At 35.5% G+C, this 11,955-nt stretch overlaps 1 protein-coding gene across 1 annotated transcript; it reads left to right on the top strand.

The window, feature by feature from the left end:
• Nucleotides 1-313: 313 nt before the first annotated feature.
• On the top strand, nucleotides 314-8,031 carry SYT4 (synaptotagmin 4; the record flags this gene model as incomplete). The annotated part of the gene is made up of 4 exons (XM_081263713.1): nucleotides 314-347; nucleotides 3,292-4,106; nucleotides 5,868-5,988; nucleotides 7,724-8,031. 4 exons carry the CDS (start codon nucleotides 314-316, stop codon nucleotides 8,029-8,031), a joined length of 1,278 nt encoding a protein of 425 aa, XP_081119839.1.
• Nucleotides 8,032-11,955: the final 3,924 nt, after the last annotated feature.

Genomic DNA, 11,955 nt, shown 5'->3' with positions numbered 1-11,955 from the left:
GGAGGAGGGGATGGGGGGCAGGTGCTGATTTCAGCCCTGTAGCGTCAGGATTGCGTCAATTCGGGTTTCAGCCACGTCTGGAGTCTCAGAGACGAGCTTTTCAGAAGAGCCAAAACAGGAACAGGGGTGGCAAATCATTGTGCGAGGGCGAGTGGACCTCCCGCTTCGCCTCCTCCCTGCTCCAGGCGTGGGTCCCCTGGGCTCTGCGCCGCTGTTCTCAGCACTCGGGAAAGCCGGCTCTTCAGATCCAGGCAAGTCCATCTAGCCAGGGAGTTTTCTGTTCAGCACCTCGGACAGAGCACGCAGCAAAAAAATGGCTCCGATCGCTACCAGCCGGGAAGAATTTGGTAAGCAAGTTACTCAACTTATTCCTTGAATACTCCGGGGTGGGCAATGTCTCCCACCCGCCAATGGATGTTGAATGGAGATTTTTAGGTAGTGAATTGGAAAGGAAAATGAAGACAGCAAACGGTTAACCGTGGCTTATTTCTATGATTTCTCCCCCCCTTTTTTTTGATATCTGTCTCCTTAAAATTGCCTTCAGTTAGGGCGATTCTACCTTCCAGAAGTTCCTGAATGTTCAGGTAGCTCTAAAAACTGCAGCATGCATTGGTGGGAAGGAAAAAAAGGAGTCTGTTGTTCGTATGCTCTTTTCATTTATCTTATAGGCGATTTTTATTTGCAGGCAAATCTGTATTTTATTAGGAGGAGCCAAATATGCCTGTGGTTACATAAGAGTTTGATCTGGTATAAAACAACTTGCATATTGAGGGCCTGACATGTACATTTTATTACAGAATGTTCCCTAATTTTCTCGGCTATCTGTTCTTCTATCCTTGGAATATGTTATTAGTGCAAGACAGAATCCTATGACAGTAGGGTTACAGGGACTTTCAAAACCAACTGGCTCAGCCTATTCCATTTTACTGGCGAGATAACTAAAGCCAGAGAGATGTGGGAAGTGTTTCCAGTTGCACACTTACCTAAAAGCTGCTAGAAACTTGAATTGGGGCTCTGGTTTGGGATTTTAAATTTCTTTTTTTCCTGTACCGAATTTTTGGCCCCATAGATCTTCTTCACTGTTTCAGTCAATTTAATTAGATCTATTTCTTAGAATAAACAGTAGTGTTTTTATATCTAATTATATTCCAAAAGCAAGAGACCGGAATTTTACTTACTTTACAAGTTTTTTCTTTTCTTTCTTTTTTTTTTTTTAAAAAAAAATCAGGGAATTTTGTAGAAGTTTGAGGGAGTGATATCTATATATAAGTGGTGATTGTTATTAAACTGAGTGAAATGATCACAATCTTTGCTCTCAAAAGCTTAAGATATTATCAAAAGAGAATGCACTGAGTCCATGATATCTTGAATATTTTTCATTTGGTGTATTAAATAGACAATTTTTTATACTAAGTACATAAATGATTTTTTCAGTCTTTCATTTAGCTGATTGAGGAGTGTGTGTGTGTGTGTGTGTGTGTGTGTTTGTGTATATATTGTGATATGTATACACAAGTTTTGACCTGAAAAATCAGAAAATTTCTAATCTTGAGGCATTTTCAGGAACTGTGGAAGTGAAACATATTCTAGCATGGGCTATCAGTCTACTTAGAAGAGAATCATTTTCAGTTGCTTTTATTGTTCACCTGACATTGGCTGAAGAATTGCCTCAGTTCATGACTTTGATTTTACTCCCTGGTGTTAAGAGTATTAATGTCCAAGAGTGGGTTTTTTTTTTCCCCCCATAAAGACTTGAATAGAAGGGAAAACTCAAAAGCGGATACTAAGTTAAGCTGATTATCTTTAGCTCTTGCCTCTTTCTCCCCAGCTTTCTGTTTTTTTTTTTTTTTTCCTTCTTCTCTTATTTGGGGAATCCAGAGATTTGTTCGAGCTTTACATAATTCATTTTCTTAACACAATCAAGCTACAGAAATTTCTATTGCTCCTGTTTTATTTGCTTTTTAAGTTTTAGAAACTTATTTATCTCATCTTCCCCAATCTTTTATTCTTTGAGTTTAGTTTTGCAATTATAAAGTAGGTAGGCAGAATATTTTTGGGGGTGGGGAAGGTAAATAACAAAAGATTGGTCTTCTTGGGATTAAACAAGTCTTAACCCATTCCTGACTGAGACTTTTCAATCCATCATTCCCTATTTGAAGTAAAATATGGACTAGAAGTAAAGTGAATGTATAATATGCTACATTAGTTATATTCACTTTGATTGTATGAAACATTGACTCAATTAGTATACTCTGTCCAGATGTAGCAGTACTGCTTTTACTTAAACAACATTCCTAATGATTTGAGAAATATGCTTACATATGAAATATGGTAAGCTTCATGCACAATCCATATCACCTAAGGACAGTGATTTAATGAGCCCTCATTCAAGGAAATAATGCCAATTTCAATTTGATTACCACTTTCATGTGAAAATATCATAGGAAAAATATTTTTTATGAATAAAATTGAACTCTAAATTATCAATACTCACTCTTTTCATTACATGTTAAGGAAAGATGATTCATCTAAAACTTCTGTTTTAATCCTATTTAAATTAATTTGTACTTTGGATAATTTAGAGTTTACATACAAGTGGGTTACAGCATTACAGATTTTATAAAATAAGGCCTTATTCCTTTTCTTTTTTGTTCTTTTTTTCCCATTAATAAATGATCATCCTCTTGATTACTGTTCCATAATTAAGGTGAAAATTTTTAGTGAGTTTGTGGCAATGGCAGATAATATTTCACCATTTAAAAAAATTGTGTGAACCACTGAGACCCTAATATTTTCTACTTGAATTTTGGAAAAAGAAGTATAAAATAAAATACAAAATATCTTAGCATTTGAAGAATGTCCATCTAGTGTTCCATAGTCAATAAGAATTGATGCTTTTGGAAAGTTTCAAAATGTCAATGAAAAGATAATGAAATCAGTACTGACCCATTGTGGTGGAGTTGACTCATATTATCTGAGAAAACAAAGATAAGGCAATGCTATTAAGCACAGAGCCCCCATATCTGGCCCAGGCCCAGATTCATCTTCTCATTTTAAAAGCTACTGAAGTGAAGGAGTTTTTAGCACACTGTTTTTTCCCTGTGTGTCACACAGGGAATGTGTTTATATCTGAAGTTTATGTGAACTGGGTATAACTTATACCCAGAACAGCTGGAAAGGAATTCAATGTGTCCAACCTGCAGCAATCTCCAGCTCTGCTATGCTTTCCCAATAGGATTATATCTCCATTCTGCTCCTTTAATATATGTTATTGGTCACTTGATTTTTCAGATGAAATCCCCACAGTGGTGGGGATCTTCAGTGCATTCGGACTCGTCTTCACTGTCTCTCTCTTTGCATGGATCTGCTGTCAGAGAAAATCATCCAAGTCTAACAAGACTCCTCCATACAAGTTTGTTCATGTGCTTAAAGGAGTCGATATTTATCCTGAAAATCTAAATAGCAAAAAGAAGTTTGGAGGAGATGACAAGAATGATGTCAAGAATAAGCTAGCTGTGCCAAAGAATTCATTGCATCTTGATCTTGAGAAGAGAGATCTTAATGGCAATTTCCCCAAAACAAACCTCAAAGTGGGCAGCCCTTCTGATCCAGAAAATGTGACCCCGAAGCTCTTATTAGAAGGAGAAAAAGAGGCAGTTTCCCCTGATAGCTTAAAATCCAGCACATCCCTCACTTCAGAAGAGAAGCAAGAGAAGCTGGGAACCCTCTTCTTCTCCCTAGAGTACAACTTTGAGAAGAAGGCATTCGTGGTGAACATCAAGGAGGCCCGGGGCTTGCCAGCCATGGATGAGCAGTCTATGACCTCTGACCCGTACATCAAAATGACCATCCTCCCCGAGAAGAAGCATAAAGTGAAAACCAGAGTGCTGAGGAAGACCTTGGATCCAGCTTTTGATGAGACCTTCACATTCTATGGCATTCCCTACACCCAGATCCAAGAGCTGGCCTTGCACTTCACAATCTTGAGTTTTGACAGGTTTTCAAGAGATGATATCATTGGAGAAGTCCTTATTCCTCTCTCAGGAATTGAATTATCTGATGGAAAAATGTTAATGAACAGAGAGATCATCAAAAGAAATGTTAGGGTAATACTTTGAGTCCTTATTTATAAACAACCTTTAATGTAGGTTTTTAAGGAATCTTCATTAAAATGATGTTTATACATATCATCCATATCATGTTTAATTATTGTTCATTATAGTCAAATAGATAACAAGAGAACAGAGCAAATGTGAGAAAATTTAACCCACATCTGAAATACTCAAAATAGTTTAATGGTATAAATAAATAGTTTTCCTTTATGAGTACTTAAATATCATCTATATACATTTTTGTTGATTCCTATTGTAAGTACTGTGACAAACATTGTTACTTTAAAACTCATATGGCTACTTCTTAATCCTAACTAAGTTAACAAAGTTGTTTCAAGGCCAGCATAATTGAATTTGAAACTGAAATTGAAATTGAAAATCTAATCAATTCTATCTAAGGATTTGGAATTCATATTGACTTTTTATGGAACTGCTTTTCAAGGAGGAGACATCAAATCATACTGAATAATAAATGCCCATCTCTATGTTGTATAATAGGAAACGAGTTACTCTGTCTCTGTAGTTATACTACTTTGGGAGTTCTGGGATTAGGAAATGATATTCTTCAATTAAACACAGTTTATCTTATTTCCACCTTAAATACAGAAATCAACACTGATTCTAATAGTGGTATTTCAGGATAGCATGTTTATGATGTTAGGATTTCAAAAATTTAGTAAATGTACTAATTTAACTAATTTCAGTTCTTTAAAAAAATTAGTATTTTAGTGCCCAAACAACTTCAGAATTTATTCTGACCACCTCCACCTCCTTTTCTTTTATTTGTTGAAATTAATGCAAATAAAGGTTCAGAGATTATATAAATTTATTTGAGACAGCCACCTGTTCATTGGCACAGTGGAGTTAACAATCTGTCTCCATTTCTCTTAGAGTGTTTATTCATACAGCTGCCCCATGTCAGGTTTTGTTTAAATACATTGTTGTTTTAAAATGCTGCCCCAGCCATCATTTGGCTATAACTAAGTCCCAAATCATCATTTTGCTACTTTTAGTTAAAATTTGGAGTTTGAGTTCTTGGTCCTATTACTTTATTTCTTTAAGTACAAATTAAATCTAAGAAGTATACAAAGAAGGATTCTATGGCACTGTCCAAAAACATTGTATTAAAAATCCTGAGTCGCTTCAAGACTTAAATTCAATTTATTTCTTAGATTAAACAGAGAGTTAAAGGTAAGGAAGAGGCAAAGACTTTTAACACCATCACCACTCTGAGACAGGAGAATGATGGGAGTCAGAATAATGCTCACTTGATCTGAACTCAAATTCTGACAATATCAGTGCTAATGAATTTGAAATCAAATCAAACTTGTGCCAGTAGATCCTACATACACCCATTCAAAAGATTAGGTAATCATAGTAACTTTAATAACTTAAAACAGTGTAGGTATCAATAAAACAAAAACAAAAACAAAAAATACATATCTTTCTGTTAAGTATAATGTAAATATCCTTTAAAACATTTGTAAAGAAATGGGCGTGGCCAACTCTGTTAGCTTGATGTAGTACCTAAAAAGACCACAAGATGGCAAGCAATGGTTTTTAGGCCATGGTGACACTGCACAAAAGTTTTTAGTTACTCCTAGATTCCTTAGCACATGATAATAAAAATAAATATCAACATTACATTTAAATAACCATGCTATTATATTGCCATAAAATTTTGATTAAAAAAAACAAACATTAAAACTAACAAAATTATGTTAAAATATTTATGCTGCCCTTTTCTTTGTTTAGAAGTCTTCAGGACGGGGTGAGCTACTGATCTCCCTCTGCTATCAGTCTACCACAAATACTCTCACTGTGGTTGTTTTAAAAGCTCGACACCTTCCTAAATCTGAAGTTTCTGGACTTTCAGGTAAGAATGTGTCTGAAATATTTAGGTTCAGTCTAAAAGTGGGTATACATTGAATAAAATAGCTACCAACTAACACTAGCCTCTGATTTTGATTTACTTTTATTCATAATCATAGGATTGTTTCACTTTTTCTCATTTTTTGAAATACTGTGACCTAATGCTACCGGGCAATAAGGAGAAACATACATAGAGCTAACACCAGGCCAGTACCTGCTAAATACCTAGTTGAATGGTGTTGAAATAAAAAACCACTGATAAGTGGAACAGTGAGGGACCATTACCAAAAGCACACAATTAGAAATATTATTAGGGTTCAGGAGAAGTGTTTTTAATTTCAGTATTTTTAATAAGCCCATTTAACCTATACTTTTATTATTTGATTACTTTTTAAATGTATTAAGAATTAGCTTTTAGTTTTATAACTAATTTCACAAAACAAAACAAAACCCCAAACTCTTTTGCATAGCAGGATGAAAAAGAACATGAACTATTGATTAAAAAAAATCTAAATTCAAATCTTGATCCTTCAATTTCTTAAGCTAGTATTCTTGAGCATATTTCTTAAACCTTGTAAAAATTGGAGATAATAATACCTTGAGAAGCATTGTAAAACACAGAAACATATAGTCTATTAAGAAACATCTAGGGCTGGGGATGTGGCTCAAGCGGTAGCGCGCTCGCCTGGTATGCGTGCGGCCCGGGTTCGATCCTCAGCACCACATACCAACAAAGATGTTGTGTCCGCCGAGAACTAAAAAATAAAATATTAAAAATTCTCTTCTCTCTCTCTCTCTCTCTCTCCTCTCTCACTCTCTCTTTAAAAAAAAAAAAAAAAAAAAGAAACATCTAGACAGCCATGGTGGCACAAGCCTGTAATCCCAGTGGCTCAGGATGCTGTGGCAGGAGGATTGTTCAAAGTAGCCTCAGGAATAGTGAGGCACTAAGCAACTCAGTGAGACCTTGTCTCTAAATACAAAATAGGGCTGGGGATGTGGCTCGGTGGTTGAGTGGCCTTATCCTTGTTTTCACCCAAAAATAAGTAAATAAAAAAGAATCATCTTATTTTAATATTATCATTGCTGCTGTTATTATTATTTGATGCTGTAAGTTAAAATGTGGTCCTAAAATTTTAGATCAGGGAGCTAAAGTTAAATCAGGTGCAACAATAAAAATGTTAAAAATGATTAAATATGTGGTCAAGTAACATGATCCTAAATTCACACACTAAGGATGGCAGGGCAAAAGTCACTAAGGGGCAACGGTAAGAAAATCCAGCAAGTGATTAAAGAACCACAGAAAAGTTAAAGCCAGTAATATTCCTCATTTCAAATACCCATTCAACAGAAAGTTAGCCCAAATTCAGATGTAGATGTCCCAAATCATACAGGTTTTTAAAGTTGGATGTTGTGTTATATTTTTTTTCCTTCTGTCTCATTTTCCAGAATGAGTTATTAGCAATCAGAATGTCCTTAATAGAACATTCTTCTTTCTGCCCTCTTATGTTATCCCTTTTTTTCTGCCATTGCAATTCCTTTTCTAATCTCCAGTCTAGAATTGCTTTTTCATTTTCAGTTTTGTTAATAAGAGTAAAGTCACACTTCATTCACACTTTGTTTGTTCTTACTCATTTCATTGTAAAGACCTTGGTGTGCTGGGATCTCAGAAAGCTCCATTACTTTGCAGTCAGTTCTGCATCTGAACTTTGCTCTGCAATACCTGTTGTGTACCTTTGCAGATCCCTATGTCAAAGTGAACCTGTACCACGCCAAAAAGAGAATCTCCAAAAAGAAGACTCATGTGAAGAAATGCACCCCCAACGCAGTATTCAATGAACTGTTTGTCTTTGATATTCCTTGTGAGGGTCTTGAAGAAATAAGTGTTGAATTTCTGGTTTTGGATTCCGAAAGGGGGTCCCGAAATGAGGTGATTGGGCGGTTGGTCCTCGGTGCAACGGCTGAAGGAACCGGTGGGGAGCACTGGAAGGAGATCTGTGACTTCCCCAGGAGACAAATTGCCAAGTGGCACATGCTCTGTGATGGTTAACGTCCTAGCCATGAGTTGGAACTTAAGGGTTTTTACTAGGCAAGGAGAAATTTTTTTTTTCTTATATGTGATTGTAAGCTTGTGACACAACAAGCCACCTTTTGTTGGTAAGAAATGGATTGAATTAGTAGACCAGAAAGTAACTGTAAATGTGCATCATGATAATTTCCCCCTTTAGTAGCAAAGTTGGATAAATTTTCATAAGATATTTGATTTCCCCTGCAGGTTGTCAGTGACATAAATAGGGATGGCCAATCCTGTTGTGAACACTGCACTACAATCTGAGTCATGGTTTGGACTAGAGGGTGATGATTCATTACAATGTCACTGAAAGTCCAGGTGAATTTTTAAAGTTTTAAAACTGAAAATCATGCCTTCGCTTATGAAAATTCATCCATTTTTCTTCAATTTGGGGAAATCAAATTTTATTTAAATCCAAAGATATTAAAGAAATGTTTTCTAGTTTGTTTCTATTAATTATGTCAAACGCAAATGGTTGTCCTGCATATCAAAGTATCTGGTCATTTCTCTTTGGTTTGTAAGTATTTGATACAATTTTATCATAAGAGAAATAACAGGTTCATTTCCAAAGGACAATGAACAACCTGAGAAGTTATTTTATCAAAGGGCTGAGTTGAGAACACTGTGGCTGAAATACGATTTTTTTTCTCTTCTTTAAGGTTACATGTGAGTCAAAATGTAAAATAAAACCTCACATAAGAACCACAGCCTTGAATTATTCACTGCCTGTCACAAGCCTCAGTGTGACCTAAGAAACCCCTGTTTACCTTTGTGAAATCGTCAAATTAGCTAGTGGATAAAGAGATAAGCTTCAGGTAGAGATTCAACTAGAAACATGGTTTTCTTGTAGGAGATATGTACAGTGTACAAATGTACTCTCAAGGCCATCCTTTGTACCCAAGTGGGCATGGTCTCCCGAGTGTTGGCTTAATTCATTCTCCCCCAGAAAGGATTAAGCTATTTGAAAAGGGAAGGAAATGAAGGGAAGGAAACAAAGGGGAGAATAGAAGGAAGGATGAGGATTGGATGGAAGGAAAGAAGGAAGAAAAACGGACTGTGAAGTTTTATACATTGCCAGATTAAAACTAACAAATCAAGTAACAAGTTGAAAAAAAATAGAGTAAGCCTGACATAATTTACATGTTCACAAAATATACTTAGGCTGTCAAATTAGCAAAACAAAGTGTGCTTTTCACTATGTTTTCTAGGCTACTAGGTCTTGAGCTGTTGTCTGTAAAGCAGTTTAGAGACTTGTGTCTTGTACCATTTTCCAGTGCCAGGGTTCTGAAATGCACTCAAAACCTGTTAGAGGAAAGCAGAGCCCTGCGATTATCTGGAAAGAATTCACTGGAGGGTAATGTCACAATATTTGAGTTTTTAGAGACGTATGAGTGAAACTCGGGTACGGCTGAATTATTAAATATGCAAGTTAGAAATAAAGTCTACTGGAAAATTTACACTTGGAGTCAGGTTTTGTGTCAGTACTTTAACAGTTTTTGAGAATGTGTTTGATATTCCAGTGTTTGTAAATTCTATGAACATGCATTTTCCTAACAACTTCTACATGCTTTTTATGACAATGCCTAATGTAAAAAAAAAATGTATTACATTCTGTATGTGCAAAGATCGAAAATCAACCACTTTTTGTGCTTTAAGATGACTTTGAGACTAAAAATGAACATTCCCCAGCCATGGTCTTCATTCCATGCAAAGTCATTCCGCAGCATCTTGGTCTCCTCAGCTTTTCTGTGAAAGCAACATGAACTTCAGACAGTGTGGAGCTTGGGGAAGCCAAATGGCCTTTTTAATGTGTGTATGTTCGGTATCATGGGCCATGGAATATGAGGTATTTCAGAGCTCTGAAAAGTTGTGAGGAGTCAATTTCCAGTATCCTACACAGCAGCCAATAGTAATACCAGCCTTCAGTATAATTATTGGAAGAGGGCTTTTTTCTTTTTCTTTTTTTTTAAGTGGAACAACAATGAATGAACAATTGAAATTACAATGGATGATTTGTAAATAGTTTTTAGTTTTTAAAATTTAAAGTGTTTTAGAGTGTGAAAAGTTGAGTGAAACTATTTACAACGGGTAAGAAAAGAAAGAAGAAAAGCAAGAAAGGAATCCAAACAGGCAGGGAGATATGTGATCTCATCATTTTTGAAAATTGTACTGTTTTATAATGTATTACAATATCAATGTGAATATCTTGAATTCTGTTACCAATCCTGCACTGTATTAAACATGTAAATTAATTGTTTGTCTGATTAGCCAACCTAACCACCCTCATGGGGAGGTATCCATGTTTGAAGAACTGTGTAACTCAGTAACTGACTTGTTCTGATGTTGTAGCTCAATAGAAGTGATTTGGAAGGAAGCATGGTTCACAAGATGGTGTCTGTTCTTTTGTGCCAGCTCTGTATGATGTTTGTAAGACCATGTTTGTAAGACATGAATAAACTGCTGCTTTTGCCCAACCCATTTCAACTCAGACTTTCTGCCAATGGACTCCGAAGTGAGCCTTTTCTTACTGTTATATGAGCTTTCAAGCTTCTTTAATAGGTCACCTGTGATACTTTAGGGAAATGTAGGGACTGAGCAACAAATCTTCCATATACTTTTATTTTGCTTAATGTTTATTACAATCATCTGGAGCAAATATAATCATACCTAAAATAAACAAAAGCACGATATGATGCCTCATGCCTGGCAATTTGGGAGGCTGAGGCAGGTGTATCACAGGTTTGAGGTCAGCCTCAGCAACTTAGATAGGTCCTGTATCTAAGTAAAAAAAATAAATAAATTAAAAGATGAGGGTGCTGGGGATGTAATGCAGTAGTAGAGCATCCCTGAGTTCAATTCCCAGAAAATGCAATGAGTGGATGAATAAAAAAATAAGAATTGACTTGTACATGAACTTAAACAGTAGTTTTATTTTAAATAGTAAAACATGGGAATCAACTCCAATGTTCATCAACAAATGAATAGATGAATAAATGTGGAAAATTATATATGCATTGCAACATTACTCAGCAGTGAATGAAACTTTAATATACACAGAAACATTTTCAAATTGGGCAGTAATTAGGCTGAATGAAGAAGGCTGGACATCCCTTCACCCCTTGAAAATGTACAATATATAATATAATTATTTCTTTTTAAAGAGAGAGAGAAGTTTTTAGTATTTATTTTTCAGTTTTTTGTGGACACAACATCTTTATTTTATTTTTATGTGGTGCTGAGTATAGAACCCAGCACCCCGTGCATGCCAGGTGAGCATGCTACCGCTTGAGCCACATCCCCAGCCCTATAATATAATTCTATTTATAGAAACTATACAAAATGCAAACTAACCTGTAGTAATGACAAACAGATCAGTGTTTGGGGATGAAGGAGGCAGCATGGAAAGGTGTGAGTGAAAGATTGAAATAGATTAGGAAAATGCATTTGGGATAACAGATGCGCTAATTTCCTTGATTGTGGTGGTAGTGTTATAGGCGTATATCTATCAAACGCAACACTTTCGTGTATGTAATTTATTATACGCAAATTATACCTCCATAAAGTTGTTAAGGGGAAAAACATACAGAATAAGCCAATTATAATCAAATCACAAAAGAAATACCAGTACCAACATTACCACCAGAATTGTGATTTCTGAAGATCAAATTACATAATATCCTTTAGATCAGGTCTCTGTTCCTAAAATACATTTTCCTAGAAATGTGTGTTTATATTACTGCTTCATAAAAGCAACTAAGAGAGTAACTTTGTCATGATGCCATCAAGTCATTTTTTTATTTAAATACAACTTGTGTTAGGTTTTTATTTCTATTTTTAAGAAATTTCTGTTTAAATCTCATTTTGTTTTGCAGTTTGTGAAATGTGTACACTGTTCCAAAGTTA

This window comes from Spermophilus citellus (assembly GCF_964194105.1).
Source record: "Spermophilus citellus genome assembly, chromosome: 12".
Lineage (NCBI taxonomy): Eukaryota > Metazoa > Chordata > Mammalia > Rodentia > Sciuridae > Spermophilus > Spermophilus citellus.
The sequence above is the reverse complement of the archived record's forward strand: the minus strand, read 5'-3'. Positions and strand labels throughout refer to the sequence as shown.